Source organism: Medicago sativa, chromosome 1 (assembly GCF_051527215.1).
Source record: "Medicago sativa cultivar Bolivia chromosome 1, Bolivia_mono, whole genome shotgun sequence".
Lineage (NCBI taxonomy): Eukaryota > Viridiplantae > Streptophyta > Magnoliopsida > Fabales > Fabaceae > Medicago > Medicago sativa.
In genome coordinates, this window is record NC_140749.1 from 29,360,550 (window position 1) to 29,383,625 (window position 23,076).

General features: G+C 33.2%; 3 protein-coding genes across 3 annotated transcripts; all 3 read left to right on the forward strand.

Moving 5' to 3' along the window:
• Positions 1-623: 623 nt before the first annotated feature.
• LOC146954120 (putative inorganic phosphate transporter 1-3) lies at positions 624-4,229 on the forward strand. The gene has a single exon (XM_085714083.1). It carries the CDS (start codon positions 2,121-2,123, stop codon positions 3,732-3,734), a length of 1,614 nt encoding a protein of 537 aa, XP_085570209.1. The 5' UTR covers positions 624-2,120; the 3' UTR covers positions 3,735-4,229.
• Positions 4,230-15,272: 11,043 nt separating this feature from the next.
• LOC146954121 (asparagine--tRNA ligase, cytoplasmic 1-like) lies at positions 15,273-19,002 on the forward strand. Its single transcript, XM_085714043.1, has 2 exons — positions 15,273-16,793; positions 18,580-19,002. The coding sequence occupies exons 1-2, from the start codon at positions 15,367-15,369 to the stop codon at positions 18,800-18,802; spliced, it is 1,650 nt and encodes a 549-aa protein (XP_085570169.1). The 5' UTR covers positions 15,273-15,366; the 3' UTR covers positions 18,803-19,002.
• LOC146954122 (uncharacterized) lies at positions 16,818-18,617 on the forward strand. The gene is made up of 2 exons (XM_085714031.1): positions 16,818-18,413; positions 18,523-18,617. Exon 1 carries the CDS (start codon positions 16,929-16,931, stop codon positions 18,411-18,413), a length of 1,485 nt encoding a protein of 494 aa, XP_085570157.1. The 5' UTR covers positions 16,818-16,928; the 3' UTR covers positions 18,523-18,617.
• Positions 19,003-23,076: the final 4,074 nt, after the last annotated feature.

Genomic DNA, 23,076 nt, shown 5'->3' on the forward strand with positions numbered 1-23,076 from the left:
TATAAAGCTCGGTCTTAATGGCCATAGCACACAGTTGACACAGTGAATGTATTGTTATATAGAGGTTGGGGTTCAAACTCAGATTCTTCACTTATTTGAGTTCGAACTTTAAACTCCCCACTTATTTATTTAAAAGATGAATTTTAGTCATTAAGCTACTTGAGAAAAAAAAAGTTATACAACCCAATATCTTGATGTAGGAGATCCTCTGATTAATGTATAATTTTTAAAGAATGTATAACATATAGTTGAATATTAGGTTGCAACAGATACACGGGGTATTAAATATATTTAGCATATCCTCAAGTGGAATCAATGTCAAATCTGAAATATCGTTTAATTTCCTTAAGTAGAATGGTTGTCCTAGATTTTTAATTGGTTATGTCTATGTATTAAGGACATCTTAATTAAAAAGTATAAATTAATTAGGGCACGTTGCGGCTAGAAACTTAAAATGAAAATCTTTATACTAAAAATTGTGTTTGTGAAGCGTTGACATTGATGAATGTTTATGATTAATTAGGCATATACCCCATTGATGCTAATTTGATTCTTTTTGACTTTGGAGGCATTCCTGGCTTGCCTGGGATTGTTACCTATATATATGAGTTTGATTATCTGCTCACAATGTGCATATACCTAGCTCCTCATACCACTTTACTTCTTTATCAACTTGGTTTCTTGCAAGAGGTATGAACTCAATCTATCTTCCTTAGTGAGTTTGTAGACACCAAATGAGTATTCATATTGTACATTTTTTTTTGGTAATTAAATCGTAGCCGCATCATACAACAATATAGATTAATGGTCCGAGATAACTGAGATATATTTAAAGAGTTTAGTGTTTGGGTGTATGTGTGTACGTGTGTATAAATATATATATTTAATAGGCGTTAGGCACAAATTTGGTATCATGCTATACTATTTGTGTCATGTCATATTGGTATTGAGTTGTACCCTATTTGGTCATGCATATTAGAATTTAGATAGTAAGATGAGAGGCCCCGCTTTTTTATGCATTAAACATAAAAACAGTTATAAGGTATTTCCTCTAATCCTATTTGTAAGAGACATTTGAATCAATAAAAGTTGATGCATCTTGTTCAAATTTGGATCAGATACATAAATTTTTGTTGACCCAAATATTTCTTATAAATAGAACAGGAGAGAGTATTTAACAAGCAATCATTCGACCCTTGACTAGCTAGTTTGGATATGCACGTCATAATTTTCAAACAATTCTGGTCATATACTACTCTCCTTTTCTTTTTGTTGACCAAAGTCATACTAATCTTTTGCTAATGTACTATATCTAAATTCTTCAAGTATTGAAACAAAAATACTCATTGCTGATACGAGAAATGGTTTCATGTACCTTTAGTCTTTTATTTTATTTCAAAGTTAATTTCTCTATAAACTTACCAGAAATTAATTTATTTGATTAAGGAGCTACCAAAAGTTACCATAATTTGTCACAATCTCCCCAGTGCCAATTTAGGTGGGTAATTTTATAGCTTCTTCAAAAATAAATTTGGATGAACTACTTTAACTTTAAAAAAATTATGTCACAATCCCTTTCAATATTCAACTTTTTCAAATTAACCCTACTTTAGCTTCTTCAAGAATTAAAAAATTAGTTAAGGTAGAAAGACTATTTGCATAAATGAGTTTTGTAAACCAAAACAAATCTCATGTGAAATATATAATTTAAGATATAGAAATATTTCAAACAAGATTATTATATTAATATGAGAGGGAATACTTTATATCCTTAATGATGATTTGGTAGGGCTAACAAGAAAGATAATTAATTTAACAAAACTGTCAAATTATATCAAGTGTTTATGCATCTAAATCTCTATCTAGCTTTCCATTATATCAAGTGTTTCCTTATATTTTAATGGGACCGCCTAAAAATTAAGCTAGAACCGAACATAGTTAATTATTGTCTTGGTGTCCTCAAATAGGATTGAAGATTCAACATAAGGAATTTAGGGTCTCAATACATTTGAATATGTAGAACTTGCTTGATCCTTAGTGGGATTTTTATTTTGTTTGCTAATATTTAATGTGCCTTGTATTTAATTATGCAGGGAACTAGCTAGGTAACAAATTCAGTCATGTCTGGAGAATTAGGAGTGCTAAATGCACTTGATGTGGCAAAGACACAATTGTATCATTTCACTACAATTGTGATAGCTGGAATGGGTTTCTTCACTGATGCTTATGATCTTTTCTGCATTTCCCTTGTCACAAAGTTGTTAGGGAGAATATATTACACTGAACCAAATCCATCAAGACCAGGAACACTTCCACCGAGTGTTCAATCAGCTGTAACTGGTGTTGCACTTGTTGGAACACTAGCGGGCCAATTATTCTTTGGTTGGCTTGGGGACAAAATGGGAAGAAAAAAAGTATATGGTTTAACTCTTATTCTCATGGTGGTTTGTTCTGTTGCCTCAGGACTCTCTTTTGGATCAAGTCCAAAGAGTGTTATGGCAACACTTTGTTTCTTTAGGTTTTGGCTTGGTTTTGGTATTGGTGGTGATTACCCTCTTTCAGCTACAATCATGTCTGAATATGCTAACAAAAAAACTAGAGGTGCATTTATTGCTGCTGTTTTTGCCATGCAAGGTTTTGGTATATTAGGTGGTGGAATTGTTGCTTTGATTGTGGCTTCTATATTTGATCACAAATATAAGGTTCCCACCTTTGAAGAAAATCCAGCAGCATCATTGTTAGTGCCTCAATTTGATTATGTTTGGAGACTTATTCTTATGTTTGGCGCTCTTCCAGCTGCATTGACGTACTACTGGCGAATGAAAATGCCAGAAACAGCTCGTTACACGGCTCTTGTTGCTAAGAACGCGAAACAAGCTGCAGCGGATATGTCTAAGGTATTGCAAGTTGAACTTGAAGTTGAAGAGGAGAAGGTACAGAAAATGACTAGTGATAAAAGGAATAGTTATGGCTTGTTCAGCAAACAATTCGCAGCACGACATGGTTTGGCTTTGTTTGGAACATGTAGTACCTGGTTTTTGTTGGACATTGCTTTCTACAGTCAGAATCTTTTCCAAAAGGACATTTTTAGTGCAATCGGATGGATCCCTCCGGCAAAAGAAATGAATGCAATTCACGAGGTTTACAAGATTGCAAGAGCGCAAACACTTATTGCGTTGTGCAGTACTGTTCCGGGTTACTGGTTCACAGTAGCGTTTATCGATTACATGGGTCGTTTCGCTATTCAAATGATGGGATTCTTCTTCATGACTGTTTTCATGTTTGCACTTGCCATACCATATGATCATTGGAGTAAGAAAGATAACAGAATTGGGTTTGTTGTAATGTACTCACTCACATTCTTCTTTGCTAATTTTGGTCCAAATGCTACAACATTTGTTGTACCTGCGGAGATTTTTCCGGCTAGGTTAAGGTCAACCTGTCACGGAATCTCAGCTGCCGCTGGAAAGGCAGGAGCAATTGTTGGTGCATTTGGATTCTTGTATGCTGCACAAAGTAAAGATCCTACCAAGACTGATAAAGGGTATCCAACCGGTATTGGGATTAAGAACTCTCTTATCATGCTTGGTGTGATCAACTTTGTTGGGATGTTATGCACATTACTTGTTCCGGAATCAAAGGGAAAATCATTGGAAGAGTTGAGTGGAGAGAACGAGGGAGAAGGTGCCGAGGCCACTGAGCAAGAAGGACCGCGGTTTGAAAATGTAGCTTGAGCAAGAAGTTTCGTGACACATTTTAGAACTCTTATACCATTTTTCTGTTTACATTTCGCCTCTCCCTCTGTCCCAGTTCAGTGTCATTTAGAAATATCCCAAGTCCTTTGATGTTTTATATGTGTCTACCACTTCAAAATAGAAGATTGAAAAATAATTTGTGTGAGCACTTCAAAGCCCGTCGCAGTCTCATGTAACTGATTACAATCTGATTCAACCGATTGCACCCATTGTGCATTGCGGCCATTGGCATGTGACATGGTCTGCAATTTGAAATAACGGGCAAGATATGTCAGGATGGTTTCGGTTTGATTCATGTTAGCTTTCAACAAAGTGATTTGAATATGTAGTTTGAACATTTCAGAACTAGCTATTGGTCGTTGTAATCACACTAGTGATGCAGTCCTATGCTTCTTGGTGTAAGGTTAAATACTATGTAAAGTGTATGTCTTTGGTTATATACTACTATTTAAAATCTATTCTTGCATTGTATAATTTATTTTAGCCTTTGTTTGAGATTGAGATTACTTGCACTATTTACTGTCCCGTCGCATTTAATCACAACTTTTCATTTTGTTATACGAGTTGTTCTAGTTGGATATGTTGGCTTTTAGCATTAAACACAGAAAAGGAAGAGAAGACATAAACATAAGCTTGACTCACTTAGCTTGTAGTGCAAGTTATCTCTCTTGGTTTTACATTTCATATCACACTCATTTAGTTAGTTAGAGTAGTTATGATGAGCTGGCATTACGAATATGTATATAAGCCTCAACATTGTATTTCACTCGGTTTATGAATCATAATCTTAGTTTTCACTAATTCATCTTCTTTCTCAGTGTGATTGAGATTTACTCTGATGGTATCAGAGCAGGACAACAGGTTCATCCTGCTCTGCTTGCTCTTCGTACATTTTAACAGATTTTCATTGATTTTTGTTCATCAATTGTGTTTCGATTCTTCTTCAATTCAAATTTTTGCTCAGTATCTAGATTGATTCTGTTCGAGAACCTTGAAATGATGGCGAGGAATAAAAATAACAACAATGTGCAGAACCAAGATCAAGGTCTTGATCCGTATTTCATTCATCAATAAGAAAATTCAACTACTGTGAGTGTAACGCCACAGTTATCTGGAGATAACTATCAAGCTGGGTCGATGAAGATGTGAATAGCTTTTGTGATGAAGAATAAGTTCAAGTTTGTGGACGGTTCGATGCTAGTTCCAAAGGAAGATGATATGAATCATATTGTGTGGGAACGGTGTAATAATCTTGTTCATACCAGGGTTACTAATTCAATTTCTTCATAGGGAATGCCATATATTTATGGAATGATCTTAGGATAGATCGATTAATGAGAGGAGATCGCATTAGAGTAGCACAATTGCATCAAGAAATTACAATTTTCAAGCAAGCAAATCATAAGATTCCAGATTATTTCACTCAATCAAGAGGCCTATGCGAAGAATGGATCAATATAGGCCTATGACACAATATAATTGTCCAGTTCCTTGTACATTCTTGGCTATGCAAAATGCTAAGGGCTATAGAGCGGAAGATAAAATTATAGAATTCTTTATTGGAATGAATGCAGAGTATTAAGGAGTTGCTTCCAGGGGCGGATCCAGGATTAGATTTTTAGTGTGGCTAAAATAATAGTGTCAAACAATTTATCCAATGAAATTAAATATTATGTTTTATTTCATCCAAAATAATAGTCATAGTAGTTTTATTTGAGCTACTTTTACTATCCCAAATTCATTTGTAACCTTAAGAATTGCTAATTAGAACAAAATAAGCTCTCAGATTTCGCTAAAATTTCACATCCTTCATGCGAAAAAAAAAAAATTGGGAAAAAAATTGGCGTGGCAATAGCCACACTAAGATGCATAAAGATCCGCCCCTGGTTGCTTCTCAAGTCTTACAAATGGATCACATGTCTCATCTCTATCTCTATTATATATATTTGCACTATTTTATTTTGATAGTACACATGGCATCCTTAAATTGAAAGGTGCATTTAATGTTTTGTGTAATTGGTACATATTATGTGATTTGTGCAAGACTTATGTAATTAACATGATTATGCAAGTTGACTAAAAGGCTTATAATGACAAAAAAATAAATGGAATATTTTATTCAAATTATTTTTGTTATTTAATGTGTAATTTCATTACTAAATTAATGGCATAATTGATGTGACTTACTTGCTTCTTTTTTCCTATAAATATTGTTTGTCCGTCTCAAACATCTTCACATCATTTAGAATTCATACTAAAATTTTAAAATTATTCTCAAAATCTCTCTTTTATTTTATTGAAACACTTTTCTTCTTAACATATTTTTTTCATCACTCTAATTTCAAAAATTGATTCAATTTATGATATTACTCCACTACATGTTGTATAGATCCATGTATTTTGTTCAAATTCACATATTCATCCTATTATACCCTCGAGTTCTAACGGCTTATGACAAGATATGTACCAATTACATGTTGGTACATAATTCTTAATTATCATCCAATCGAATTGTAATCAACACATCATCATATTAAGTTAGTCAGTCTTGAGTTTTTTTTTCCTATATATAGTCAATTTGTCTTTCATCATTTGTATATGCATCTTCCTTTCGTACAATTGTTTATAATATCATTTATTTGAAATGCAAATATTTCTACCTCCTGACCAATTCAATTTTATTGATTTCATTATTATCAAATTGATTTAGGCACCTTTTTTTTTTCCTTCCGAATTTTGATTCCCTTTTATAGGTTTAGCTGTCGGCTCTGTTAATTTTAGGGTTTTCATCCCCATATATATTTACACCTTTTGAAAAAGTTTGCTTCACGTTTTAATGAATTTCATTATTATTCTATTAATTTGAAGCGACGTAATTGAAAGACGTTTTGAATCAGATTTCTTCATTCCAAAACTATTTTTTTTGCCACTATTAATAATGAGAGATATGTGAAAGGCATGTCAATGTTTTGTTCTTCCAACATTGAAGTTGTGTTTTGCCACTATTAATAATGAGAGATATGTGAAAGGCATGTCAATGTTTTGTTCTTCCAACATTGAAGTTGTGCATATAAAAGAGAATTCTTCCTTAAAAAAAAACAGAGAATTCTCAAGTATTTTTGGGTAACATATTAGTTGATAGTTCTCAAGATATTGTATTTTTATCTTACATTTTTGTGGTGCAAACTATTCATGTATGTTGTAGAACAAGACCAACCACTGCGAAAATGTAGAAAATTTATTTTAGTTATTTTTTTTCAATGAATTTTATCTAAACCTCACTATTTTCTTTATTATTTTCATTTGCTCCTATTCAAAAGAACTGATTTAATTTATTAAGTTTTTTCGTTTCTATTGTCAATCACTCATTTTCACTAAACATGGCGTTGATATATATATTATTTCACATAAATTATTTTAACATCAAATCTCATCCATTCATTTCATTTGATAAATTAGTTCACATGCATCAAATACTCTTTATCACCTAATCAAGCATTCCATTTTTATCTCCCCATATTTATTTATTTCTGCCATCAACACATACTCAAACTTCTTTGTTAATTTTTTTACAAATTGCACGATAAAACACATACTTATGGTTGTTTGAGTCACTCATCAACATCGATAATATTTATTTGCCTTTATTTCATACCCATATTTTTTTAATTTTAAAATTATATTAAAAAAAAAAGACAACAATCTCGGCTAAACTATCAATATCTCTATCCGTATCCTTATCTACATCTACAATCTACAATATAAACAAGTGAAACCATTTTCATTCAAAAGTACATGTGGCATGTTATAGTCTCATTCTAATTAATGTCAGGCTAATTAATGCTAGAAAAATTCAAATTGCCATTACATGGTATATGCTTAGCACTTGGTATTTCAGTCTCAACACATACTTCCATATACTACCTCTATTTTAAGAAATCATTCGATTTATTATTATGATCAAAATGATATCTAGAAATTTAACTGCCTGATATCAAATCAAACAAGAAACTGCCCATAAAAAAATCAAACAAGAAACTATCAACTGCCAATTAATGAAATTAAATTCAAAATTATTCAACACTTATAACAGTCCTAAAAAAGAATGTTGACAATTGGTCTAATTCAAGACTATGGTTGAATTGTTTCTCACATATTAAAATCAAATTAAAACCAAAATAAAATAGTGAAAGGTAATGATTCTTTTTGTCACAAAAAGGAAATAAAATAGCTCAGATCTTTATCTCCCATCCTATTCTCATCACTATTACTATTTTTCAAAAATGGTTTTGAGAACGGTAAGAAGATGAAGAACACCTTTAGTTCCTATAATTTCATCAAATTTTATTGTTGATTGCATCAGACCGTTCCCCTTCATCATGGTTTGTGACCATGGTTTATGATTTTATTGCTAATAGTTGGATTTTTAGCTGTACAGGAGAAAATAAGAGGGAGAATGTTAGTTATCAAATAATTTGTTGAGAAATTGATTTTGAAGCTGAAGAAAGGCATAAACGAAAGGGATCTTGAATCTTCTCTCATGATTTATATTTTGTTCCAATTCTCTCATGATTTATATTTGTTCCAAATAATTGTCTACTATATATCATTTTTGAAAATGCTTCATTTGAGACATTATTTTCATCATATAATGATATGATCTTATTCATTAAATTTCTTTTGCTATTAATGTAACATATTTATTTTCCCATATATTTGTTTGCGGATGACCATATTGCTACTCAATGTTCCTCAAATTTACAAAGAACTTATCGGATTTATAACTAGAGTATATCTCAGTTTAATCGACTTTAATTCCTTCCAGTTTTGTTGTGTTTCTTCTAATTGGGAGGAAACTCAACATTATTGAAATTTCTTTTATCGGTTTTGTTTACAACGTGTTCATTATTTTGCGGAGACCTTTATAATATTGAGAACAAAGTAGTTTCCTATCTATATATTCAGTTCAAGGTCGCGCATCCTATATTAACTGTCAGGGCCAAACTTTAGTTTTTTTGGTAATTTGTCATTTACTCATTTTATACCACAAATCATATGTAATAAGTGTGTATTTTAGTCTTTTTAAGGCTTTTGTTTATTTTTCTTCTTTGTGTTGTTTGGATTAGTGTTACATTATAAGAATTTTGAATTAGGGTTTCATTTTTCTTTGTTGCAGCTTCTCTTCTGGATTCTTAAGTTTCTTTTTTGACATATTCTAGATTCTTACGTTGCAAAAGTTTTTCTGAATTTTATTACTATGATTATTTCTGAATTTTGCTAAAAAAAATCTAAATTTTTATTGCAACTTTATTTCTGAATTATGTGTTCTCACGGAATTTCATATATTTTATTTTCAGTATTAAATAAATACAAACATTTGAAAAAAAAAAATTTCCTCTTTTATTTTTTTTGAGGGAATTCCTCTTTTATTTAAATGCAGTTTTGGTCGAACCAAACCGTACACCATCGATTCAGTTTGGTTCGTTTTCACTTTTAAAAAATGATAAAACCCAAACCTCATTTGACTTTGAAGAGCATGTAAATGGTAATTTAAAAAAATCATTATAACAATCAATATTTTGAATAAAACACGTTTACTCAATAATATATGTATTGTACTACCTCTCATACAAACAAAGTTGTAAAGAGTGTATATACACATTAATCAAAATATATCTATTTTAAAAGGGGCACTAGCCAACAAATGTGTATTTTTTTTATGTTAATTTTAAACCGAACCTCCACTAGATAGTACTAGAAAATTAGGTGTAGAACATATACAGTGGCTAGACCTATGGGTTTTTAGATGCAATATTGCACATGTTAAAGCAACTGAAAGTAATAACTTCTTATTGAAAACAACTATTATTTATTAAAAAACTACACATTTAATATAAAATGCACAACAATTATTTATTACTAAGACCCATTTAATATTTTTTGAAGTGTTGAGTTTGAGAGATTTTTTATTTTTTTAGTTAAATGGGGTTCAATTATGAACCAGCTGCATCACTTTATAAATGCATAAATAAAAGGAAACAAGAACAAAAGGAGTTGGGGATGGACCAAAACCTTCTCAATAAAGCTAAGCAAAAAGCTGAGGGGCAAACACCAAACCAAGAAAAAAGTAAATAACAAAAAAATAAAAAGTAAAGAAAACCAAAAGAAAAATAAAAGGAACGAACTAAGAGAAAGTCCTTGAGTTATTTAGGTAACATATATACTCCTAGAGTTTGAAAGATTAAATCTTATTAAGTATTAATTATAAGAGCAAGTGACATGTACATAGAGACTCATTTAAGCAACCAAAAGGAGAGGTCCATTGTGGATGCTCTAACAATCGATTAACTTATTGATGAAAATTTTTGGTCGAAAATAATACAAAATAAATGCTTGCTGAAATTATCAATTTTTAAATATTATTGTTATTATTATTATATTATTATTAATAATAATAAATATTGATTTTTAATGTTTATTAGATATACTAATTAAATGTATCAATTAAGTTTGGTAACTAATTTTATATTTGATATTTTTTCGAGTTATCATGAAATTGGTATAAAGCTTACATCACCGCTTAGCAGTGACTAATCTTAGTTGGAAAACCTGTGGGATACATAAGACGAGTTCTCTCATCTCATCCGAATATTTTCCATACACATGAGGCAGAAATTGAACTGCTATCCACATACTTACGAGGCTCTAATCTATTATCAATTTGACCATTTTTTCCTAGGGTCATAGCTTACATGTTAATTCCAGGTGTTCGTACAACCGGTTCATCCTTCAATATTCCATTGAAAATCAATGAAGCATTGATACATGGATTTGAAAAGAAAATACGAGACCTTAAAATTGATATGAAGGCAGCAGAGAGAATCAAACACGAGACCTTAAAAGTAGTCCCAGGCCAAAACAAGTGGGTTAGATCAAACTTATTCATTGTGTTCCCTTATTGACTTTTTTTATCCAAATAATTTGGAAAATATATAGATCTCCAAAAAAATCAAGAGCGAGGGATACTTGCTCAAACTTTGGACCCATTTGAGCACTTTAACAATATTATTCTATCGTTGTTTCCAGAAAACGAGAAGGAAAATATTAGCTTTGATTTGGTTTGTCAATCTGACCAAAATAAAAAGCTACAAAGCAAATGGTATTCAATTGAGTTCTTGAATGATATTAACAGTTGCATATTTCAAACCACAAATTAAGATTTAAAGTTGGATGTCCAATAATATTGATGAGGAACATATACCAAGGTATTGCATTTCAAAATGAGAAACCCCACATTTTCATCCAAAACCTTAAGACAATATGTATATTACTCATCTCATTTATATGTTCATAAATATCAAATCTTGCTGGCAATATAGAATTTTTACTCACACATGACAAATTAGCATTTCTCCCTTAAACGTGAGACTCTCTATGTCTATGATATGATGAAATATTCAAATAAGGCCAGAGGCACAACATGGTAAAAAAGGTGGCTTGGTGGTGGTTTCATAGAGATGTGTTTTTTTTTTCTCATTTATTTTATGAGAAGAGAGAAATTAAATTAGAAAAATTATTCGAACTAGAAAGAAATGACAAGGAAAACGAGTGAGTTGTGGGTAGTTTTATGAGTTTGTTGAAGGAGTTGGATATTACTGAGTAATTATTCTACCAAAAATATTAGACTCATTAAAAATGTCACATCAATTTAAAATGTACAATAAACATGTATTTTTCAACTCAGCATAACACATAAACGTTTTTCCTTTGTCATATCCCACTAAAGACTAAAAGTGAAGGAACTTAAAATAATAGAGGTTAAATAAAAAAAAGTTATCGCCTTGACAAATAAAAATTGCATGAAAGCGAACGACTTCCAAAATATAATATTTAACATAAAAAAATTAAACAAATGACATTCAAAAGCTAACAAAACAAATCATCATAATTTCGGGACTGCAAGTGTAACCTACATTGGGTTGTATCTTTGCATTAGGCTAAAAGAAACTAGACAAATGATATCGACACCACAATTTCTCAAAAATTATTTAGGCACACGTTTGTGAGTCATCTCACTTATATCTTATTCAATATCTACTATTCCTTTCATTGTAGAACTTTAACTCTTATTTTACACGATAACATATCTCCCTCAAGTGTGACATTCTCTGTGTCCGTAATTACGTGACATAGCCAAATAAGGTCAAACCGATGTACAACATGATCAAAAAGGTAGATTAATGGTAATTTACTAAAAGTGTGTTTTTGTTCCTTTATTTCATGAGAAGAGATCAAAGAAATTAGAAGATGAAAAATAAATTTGAGATTGAGAGAACTGATACCGGTTAAAAAAAATAAGAATTGTGTATTTTGTCCATGAGGTTATAAAGAACGAAGTAAGTTGCACGTGATTTTATGAAATTGTTGAAGGAGTTGAAGATTTTTGTGTAATTAATTTACCAAAAAGTTAGATTGCGTTAAAAAAACTAATTTACCAAAAAGTTAGATCCGGGTAAAAAAACGCAACAACATATAAAGAATTTACTAAGCACATATTTTGTTAACTCAGCATAACACTTAAGTGTTTATCTATGGTTAAATTCCACCAAAGATCAAAGGATAAGGAATTTAATATCTTAGAGATTGATTAAAAAATATTGCATGAAAGTGAACAACACCCAAAAACATAAATTTGATATAAAAATTAAATAATTGGCATCCCAAAACTAACGAAACCGTCTATCGTAATGTTGAGAGTTCTAAGGGTGTCTACAGTAGGTTGGACTATCACATTAGGCTAAGTGAAACCACACAATTGTGATTGACATCACATCATTATCCAAAACCTTAAGGCATTAGGTGTATTGGTCATCTTACTTATATGTTTCTCAACGTCTACTTTGGCATCCAATAATGTGGAACTTTAAGTCACAATTTACACATGAACATATATCTCTAAAGTGTGAGACGCTCAATGCGTCTGTAATTTGTTGATAGTCAAATAAGGTTAGGCGAAGGCACAACATGGTTAAAAAAAATGGATTAATGGTGTTTTTGCGGAGGGAAGTTTGTGTTCCCATCTTTCATGAAACGAGAGAAATAAATTTAGCAACAATAAAATTAAATTAGAATATGAAAAGAAATTTGAACATGAAAGAAATGATAAGGGAAAAAAATAGTGTGTGTTTTGTCCATGGAAGTATCGGAAATATAGCGAGTTACTGACAATTTTATGGGTCAGTTAAAAAGTGTTGGAAATTTAAGAGTAAATATTTCACCAAAAAATAGACTCGGTTAAAAAAACGCCATATCTTTATAAAATGTTTAATAATCATGTACTTTTTCAATTTAGCATAACACATTTGTATTTTTCCATTCGCATGTTCGTTCACCCAAAGACCAAATATGGAGGTATTTGATATAATATTGATTGGATAAAAAAATTGTATGAAAGCAAATGACATCCAAAAACTTATACTTGATATAAAAAGTTAAACAAATGAAATTCAAAAACTAAAAAAGAAAAAAAATTTAATGTTTAGAGTTCTGAGGGAGTCTACAATGGGTTGGACCATCACATTTGACTATGAGAAACTCCACAAGTGATATTGACAGCACATCTTCGCGTAAAATCTTAAGACATTAGGTATATTGTTCTTCTCGCTTATACGTTACTCAATGTATATTATTGCACACAAGTTTAACTCACTATAATGTTTAGAGTTCTGAGGGAGTCTACAATGGGTTGGACCATCACATTTGACTATGAGAAACTCCACAAGTGAGATTGACATCACATCTTTGCGTAAAATTTTAAGACATTAGATATATTGTTCTTATTGCTTATATGTTACTCAATGTATATTATTGCACACAAGTTTAACTCACATATGAAACATAAACATCTCTCCCTTAAGCGTGAGACTATTATGTATGTGATCTGGTGAGATATCACATAAGGTCAGAGACACGACATGGTAAAAAAAAGTGGGTTGGCGGCAGTTTCATAGAGGGGTGTTTGTTTCTTTCTTTCATGAGAAGAGATAAAGTAAATTATAAAAGAAAAGAAGATTAAAAATGAATTTGAACTTGATAGAAATGAAAAGAGAAAAAAAATAAGGAGTGTGCGTTTTATTCATGAGAGCATAAGAAACATAATGAATTGCTGGTGATTTTATGGATTTGTTGAAGAAGTTGAGTATTACTGGGCAATTATGCTACCAAAATATTAGATTTATTGAAAATATGTACATCTATTTAAAATGTCTAACGAATATGTATTTTGTCAACTCATCATACAAATACATTTTTCCATTGCAAGATCCCATGAAATACCATAAGTGAAGGAATTTGAAATGACAAAGCTTATTTTTTTGTGCATGAAAGCTAATCACATTCAAAAACTAAAATTTAAGATGAAAAATTAAACAAATGACACTCAAAAAATAACGAAACAAATCATCACATTAGGCTAGGATCCTACAATGGATTGTATTATCACATTAAGCTAAGATCAATCACAGAAGTGAGATTCACATCCTATCTTCTTTCAAAGTCTTAAGGCATTATGTATATGAGTCATTTCACTTATATGTTTCTCACATCTACTCTTGCATACAATACGGAATTTTAACTCACACTTGAGACATTAACATCTCTCCATTAAGTGTTAGGATCTTTGTGTCTGTAGTCCACCACCAAGAACAACTCTCGATCCCCCACAACGTCGAACCTGGATGTGATACCACCGTTGGGCTTTCTGTGGGAGCCTACGTTGATGTAGATCGACAATTTGGATAAAGAGAAACCACACAAGTGATAATGATACAACCAAAACTCCATCTAAAATTTTAAGTAACACCTGGTACATCACAATATTCCCTCCATCAAATATAACGACATTCTAGCCCGTGCTTGGCACGGGTGTCCATGCTAGTCTATACTATATATAAAGAAAACTACCTCTTTCGGCACTTTTGGGTTGACTTTTTCCCTTTTCAAAAATACCCTCAATTTTCAATACAAATAACACATGTAACAAATAGATAAGAATAAATTTAAATATTAAAAAATTGTAACAAACACAATATGAATATATATATATATATATATATATATATATATATATATATATATTTGATTTTTTTTCCTTTATCATTTGAAAAGTGTAACAAACTAAATGATTATATCTATACTTACTTTTTAATTATCTCAATTATACCCTTAAACAATTTTTTCTATAATAAAGATTGTTGTTGGTGTTATTTAAATATATAATCATGTTTAATTTGAATTGTTATAACGAAAAAAAAAAAGACATTTATATTTTTAGTTTTAATCAATTTCCAAATTTTAGCTAGTAAAAATAGTGTTTTAACTTGTATATGCATCATGATTTTATTTTTTTACAAGGACCTCTTGTTTTTTTTTTCTTGTTACACAAGGACCTCTTGCTTGGAGAGCACGTAAAAAAAAATTATATATTGTGAGCGTATCTCAATGTTACAACTCAGTCTTCATACGTAGCAAATCCGTTTCAAAAAACAGATTGCACACTTTAGGGTTTAATATTTTCAGAACTCTGAGCATCTATCGCCGTCGCATAACAACAATGTCAGACCTCTCATCACCACCGTCCGACCAGTTATCCACCGTAACCCTCTCCTCCGACGAGGTTCCCAAAGCTGAATTCTCCGACCGCGTCCCGATTCAATCCATAATCTGCCGTGAAGACGGCGGATCAGGTTTAGCAGGCAAGAAAGCTAGAATCGGAGGATGGGTGAAAACAGGAAGAAAAGCCGATAAGGGTGCTTTCGCCTTTTTGGAATTGAACGACGGAACCTGTGCCGGTAACCTTCAAGTTATCGTTGAAGCTTCGCTTGCTGATCTTAGACAACTTGTTCTTACTGGAACTTGTGTAGTTGTTGATGGACATCTCAAACTTCCTCATTCTGGAGCGAAACAGAAAAAGAAGATCGAGCTTCGCGCTGAAGAGGTTCTTCATGTTGGTCCTGTTGATCCTGCTAAATATCCTTTGCCTAAAAGGAGACTCCCTCTTGAAGTTTTGCGTGATTTCGTTCATCTTCGTTCCAGAACCAACACGATATCTGCTGTTGCTCGGATCAGTAATGCTCTTGCTTATGCTACACATACATTTTTCAACAAGCATGGTTTTCTTCATGTGCGCACGCCAATTGTCACGACTATTGACTGCGAGGGTGCTGGTGAAAGGTTTCAAGTGACAACTTTGTTCGATGTTGAAGCTGTTGTTAAGGAGAAGGGGATAAGAAGGAGATTAGTGCTGCTGTGGACGAACTTAAAAAAGCTGGTTGTTTCAAAATTGAAATCTGCAAAAGCAGATAAGAAGGAGATTAGTGCTGCTGTGGATGAAAGATCTAAACTTCAGCCCGATATTCCTCGAAAGGATGGAAAGGTGGATTATACTCAAGATTTCTTTGCGCGTCAAGCATTTTTGACTGTTTCTGGTCAGCTTCAAGCTGAGTCTTATGCGTGTGCTCTTAGTAGTGTGTATACATTTGGCCCGACATTTCGAGCAGAGAATTCTCACACTTCCAGGCATTTGGCTGAATTTTGGATGGTAGAACCTGAAATCGCGTTTGCAGACTTGGAGGATGATATGAAGTGCGCTGAGGCATATGTCAAATTTTTGTGTCAGTGGTTACTTGACAACTGTCTTGAGGATATGCAATTTATGGCTGATAAGGTTGATAAAGGTTGCATCGATCGTTTGAAAATGGTTGCCTCCACCCCCTTCATTCGACTTACATATACAGAAGCCGTGGAAATACTGGAAGAATCTGCGAAGAATGGTCAGAAATTTGAGAAGGAAGTAAAATGGGGAATCGATTTAGCTTCTGAGCATGAAAGATACCTAACAGAGACGAAGTATAAGAAGCCTGTCATAGTCTATAATTATCCAAAAGGTATCAAACCATTCTACATGCGCCTCAATGATGACCTAGAGACAGTGGCTGCTATGGATGTTCTTGTGCCAAAGGTTGGAGAGTTAATTGGTGGAAGCTCTTGCAAATTCAAAAAGAGCTCTTGCAAATTCTTTCTAGTAGGGTGAGAAAACATATTCGTGAAGAAATTGGTGATTCTAAATTTTGCATTGTTGTTGATGAAGCTCGTGATGAGTCAAAAAAGGAACAAATGGCTCTTGTGTTAAGATTTGTTGATAAAGCTGGTTTGATACAAGAGAGATTTTTTGATGTGGCACGTGTTAATGACACTTCTTCGTTAACTCTTAAGGAAGCAGTGTGTGGTATACTTTCTCGACATAACCTTGATGTTTCTAATATTCGTGGCCAAGGGTATGACGGTGCTAGCAATATGAGAGGAGAATGGAATGGTTTACAAGCACTTTTTATGAAAGATTGTCCTTATGCCTACTATGTCCATTGTTTTGCTCATCGATTGCAACTTGCCTTAGTTACTGCATCAAGAGAAGTTACATCAATTCATCAATTCTTTGAGAAGCTGGCTTTTGTTGTCAATGTTGTTGGTTCTTCTACTAAACGCCATGATGAGCTACAAGCTGCCCAATCAAAAGAAATTGAAAATTTGTTAGAGAATGGGGAGATTGTAACTGGTAAAGGTAAAAATCAAGTTGGTACCGTGAAAAGAGCCGGAGATACTCGTTGGAGTTCACATTTCAACTCTATTTGTAGCTTGATAAGTATGTATGAAGCAACTTGTGTAGTTTTGAAAAAAATTGCAAAAGAAGCAAAAAAATTTGCACAACGTGCGGATGCTGATAGTTCTTACAATTACTTGAAGTCTTTTGATTTTATTTTTATCTTGCACTTGATGAAAGAAATTATGGGGATAACTGATGTGCTTTGTCAAGCCTTGCAAAAACAATCTCAGGATGTTGTTAATGCTATGCTTTTGGTTTGTTCAACAAAAGCTCTTATTCAAGAATTGAGAGAAAATGGTTGGGATAAGTTGTTTGCTAGTGTGGTATCTTTTTGTGAAAAACATGATATTGAGATTCCCGACCTCAATGATTGTCATTCAGCTTCAAGATTTGGGCGCTCTCGCCTTGAAGAGAATCAGGTCACAATAGAGCATTATTTTAGAGTTGAAATTTTTTTTACTACCATTGACAAACAATTACAAGAGTTGAATAGCAGGTTTAGTGAGCAAGCAATGGATTTGTTGACTCTAAGTTGTGCTTTGTCTCCTGAGGATAATTACAAATCTTTTAACATTGATACTATAAGTACTCTTGTTGAAAAGTATTATCCCATGGATTTCAGTGATCAAGAGAAGACTAATTTGCAATTTCAACTTCGACAATTCCTTTTTCATGCTCACCGATTGCCAAGTTTGACGAATTTATCAACTATTCAAGAATTATGCTCATGTTTGGTTGCAACTGGACAAGCCAAAAATTACTTATTGATTGATAGATTGTTGCGCCTTGTTATGACTCTTCCGGTTTCTACCGCCACAACTGAAAGATCTTTTTCAGCAATGAAAATTATCAAGTCTAAGTTGAGAAACAAGATGGGACATGGGTATCTAGCAGATAGCATGACAGTTTATATTGAAAGGGAGATTAGCGCATGTATTAGTTCCGAATCAATTATTGATGATTTCAAGGCACTCGGAAAGCGTAAAGTGCATCTTTAGGTATGTAATCAACGACTTTATTATATTATGTAGTTTAAATTTTGAATGATCGATTTTTGGTTTATTACGACTTAAATGTGCTGTGTTTAATATGATTTATATATTTTAGTTTATTTTGATGGCGAGATGGCGGCCACCCCAAACTTTTTTGTCTGGCTCCGCCACTGAGCCAAAGGGAGGAGCGTTATGATGTCATTCAACAAGGACTAAAGGAGAAGAATCTGCCTGTTAAGCCATATCAATGGTACATTGACCTGAGGCGGTATGGAACAGTGAAACATGCTGGATTCGGTCTTGGCTTTGAAAGGATGATTCTTTTTGCTACCGGCCTGGAAAATATTCGAGATGTGATTCCCTTCCCACGATATCCTGGCAGAGCAGATTTATGAAAATTTATAACTGATTACTAAAATAGCTACTAGAATGCCGGGTTTTTCGATGTTAAATCTATTTTTATTTTCGCATTTCTTTTATTTCATTATAAAGAATTGAAACAATTTGTTAGGCACAGATTGATTCAACAAATTATATTTGGTTTTATGTTTGATAAATTTATTTATTTTACAATATTGTGTAATGTTTGCACCAACTCCCTCTTTATCATCCACTGTTTTTTCTATTGAATTTTTGTTTCAATATTTATCATCCAATGTTAGAATGATCTTGTCAATCATCTCATCCATTATAACTTTCCTTACTCTCCGATAACGAGGCTATTCAGTATTTCAAGTTAATAAGGTTACTCTGATTCCCTTCACATGCTAACACACACTAAATCTTTGTCATCTTGTGTTAGTTAAAGTATAATCATAGGGTTGATGATAACATTATGTCTGCTATACATTACGGACTTTTTAAGGTCAAGATTTAATCAAAATCATCGAACTGTAATGGTGGTAATTCCAATCACTTCCGACTTACCGCGGTAGGAGCATGTTTGTTATCTTGCATCATTCTCTCTACAAACATTGTAAATTCCTCACGGTGTGTTCATGTGACAAAATACTAGCAAGTGTACTAGCATGTCGACAAGTAGTACCATTTATAAGAGATTCATCTCCGCAAGGATTGTCCAGTTTCAACTTTACTACTGCGATTATGGTTAAGATATTTGTAACAAAAACGGGGGTTTAGCAAGTGGCAAATTGGTTGCTTTGAATTCCGTAAGAGAGAGAGAAAGCAAATAGGTCATGTCAGATTTCCTTCCTTGAACTGTTTTGGTAACTTCAAACTATGAAGGTAGCGTTATTGATTACTTGATTTTAAGACATTTGAACAAATTCGCTACACCAATGTTTTCGTCACTAGCTCTCTTCAATGGTTACTTCTTCATAAGGTCTTAGATGAGCCCTTAACCCTTGAAGGTTTAAAAACGTCAGATTATGTACACAATTATCATTAGTTTATATCTAAATCTAATCAATAATTGAACGGTTAAAATAGGTAAAGCCAACAAAGTTATGGTTAATAATCAATGTGACCTAGATCAATTTATGGACATCCGTCAACACATATAAAACATTTAAGAATAATATTAATCGAATAAAATAGCAAAGTAATCGACTGGAATTCATAGAATAAATTAAAGTTACATAATCAAACAATTACAGAGAAGTTTATCTTTCATGACCTGACCTGGCTATAGAGGATTAGCTACTCATAGTTCCTAAACATATACAAATAGATATCAATAAAAAAAACATGAGAAAAGGTTCATCAGTTGATGATTCATTGGCTCCCGATCGCTCCGGTCGCTCCAACCAGAAATTGTGTTTTTGCCTTCGTCTGTTCGTTAAAAGGTGTTTTTCCACTGACCTAGATGTCCACTATATATATATGGAAAGTTGGCCCACGATACAAGCCTCCTACTTGCGATGCGAGTCTAACATAGCTGAGTCCCTTGGCCTCTCACTCAATACTCACGACGCGGGGCTCATTGCCCACGTTGCAAGATAGACAGTAGCAAACACCTTGACTGGTAATGATATCTCGTCTTACGAGCTCATAGTCCGCGATGCGAGATTGGCAATAACAACCTCCTAGGTTTTTTCAATCCTTGCTCCATTTCTTCTCACCAGAACGTCTATAATGACCATGCTCCAAGCATCATTTGTGATAAACTTGCAAAAAGCATTATACGGTCACATAGTTACCTGGTTCGGGTGGGATTCCATGATTTCAAGGCTTTCTCCCTTTTTTTTTTTGTCTTTTTATGACTTTTAAATGATTTCTTTACAAAACTCGACCGAAACGCACGTAAACTGATTACTTTATCTCTAAAATGGGACTAAAAAGCTATATGGTTTCTTTTCATCGAAGTCACACACTTGAACTTTTGCTTGTCCTCAAGCAAACTTACTTGTAAACTAAAATTCACTGAAAAATAACACACCTCTATGAATGATTAAAATACCAATTCCTATGTCTACTTCTAAAGATGAATATCCTATTCCTATCGCTGATATGTTAATAGATTTTGCCTCTGGTAATGAAGTGGCTGTTTTTCTTAAAGCAGGAGCGCACGCAGTCTAGCTTTTCATAAATAGGGAATTCCTAAAGGCTGTTCGCTTTCAGAGCTTTCTCATGGGTCAGCTGTCAGCTGTAAATTGACCTTCTCGCTATGAATTTTGCGTCGGTGTAACGACCGGTGCAAGTAACAAATACTACCTACGAGTCTCATTCTCTCGCATTCGTCCTTACCTGTGTTCTATTCTATTGATCCAGTTTAGGCAGACCAGCTAAGCATCATTGGCTTGGTCAGCCTTTACCTGACCAACTACCTAATACTACGCAGGCTCATCAAACAGCGCTTTTTAGCTTTCTTCAGGATTTGGCCCGAACTGTTCGGCAGATTCCCACGCATTACGCACCCGTTCGCCACTTTGTTTTCAACTGTTCCCACCTCCTGGTATTAAGTCTAATGGATGGGTATTCAGGATATAATCAAAATTTCAATGCAAAAAAAGATGTGTCTAAAACACCGTTTAGATGCCATAGGTCCATTGGAACATTTGAATGGGTTGTAATGCCATTTGGATTCGAGAATGTTGGGGAAGCCTATTAAAGAGAAATAAATTTAATTTTCCATGATTTTACTGATGACGACTTTATTCAGGTCTATATTGATGATGTTGTAGCTAAGTCAAAATAAAAATTAGACCATTTACAACATCTAAGAACTTTATTCGAAAGATCGAGAAAGTTCAATCTGTAAATGAATCCACTAAAATACACATTTGGTGTATCCACAAGAAAGATTTTTTAGATTCTTCATACAAGAAAAGGAGTAGAGGTGGATGCAAACAAAATCAAAACTATACCTAAGGTTCACCATCATGGAATAAGAAGCAACTTCAATATTTTCTCAAATCTTCCTGAAGGATGAAGGTCTTCACACCTTTGTTAAAATTGAAAAAAGAAGAATTTCGATGGGATTTTGATCATCAGAAGGCATTATAGGATATTAATAAAATCATTGAAGTAAATTTTCTTGTGGTGAATTTTTCATCAATTTTAATAAAATACTTATTTTAAATTTAATTTTACTCTTTTTGTTATATATACGTTTCACAATGCATAATACATGTAAGGCCTGGGGTTCAAACTCCGACCACCACCAAAAAAATATCTACGTTTCACCTAAAGATCATATTTATGAGTTGTGAATTCGGACTCAAAATCACACTAATGAAAACAAAGATATGTGGAGCAAGGGAAAGTAGTAACCAATTTCAAAAGTAAACATAAGCAGCAACAACAATAACAACACCTAGATCTAATCTAGGAATCAAAGTGAAAAGCTCAAAACCACAAGCAAAAGATAAGGAGAGAAGAGAAACAAACACACCAAGAAATGTTTACCTAGTTCGGTCCAACTTGACCTACTTTGAGGGAGAGATTGATCTCTCCAATCCACTATCAATGAGTTCTTACAAAGAGATACAAATGGGTTACAAGAAATTAGCTTAAAAGCTCACAAAAGATCAAACCTAATTTCTACCCATTTTCCCAATCTCACAAATGAACAAGACACTCAATGATTTTTCTCACCCAAGGTGTTTAAAATGTTTCCCAACCCAAGAGAACCCTAATCAAAGACCCTCAACCCTAAAGTTACCTCCTTTGATTTCCTAAGTTTTCTTCTTGAAGCTCTCTCTTAAAAAACGAACTGAAACACTTAAATAGTACTCTGCAGCTGTCAAAATCGTGTCACAGTTGATGCGTACGACCCAAGGTATGACCAACCTTATCCTGAAAACGTGCCAAGCATGCCAAAAATCGTGTCACGATTGCTCAAATTCGTGTCACGATTTTCCTTCAGAAAACACCATGCTCACGGCCCTGCCAAATCGTGACACGCCACCCAAATCGTGTCACGCCACCCAAATCGTGTCACGATTCTTTTTTTTTCTTTCCCAAAACTCCATTTTTGAGTCACTTTACAACATTTCTCCACCTTGACTCGAAAATGATGATGATGCCACTTTAACCATCAACCACCATTCTCCCTTTCATTTTCCCTTGCTTCCAACTACATCAAGTAGCTTGACAAGCTTCAACCCTTTGCCGTGACACGATTCATAATATCTTATAATCATGAATGTGATTTTTGTTTGGGTTACCATAATATTTATACGAAGTTTCTACTGCCGTTTAGCAATAA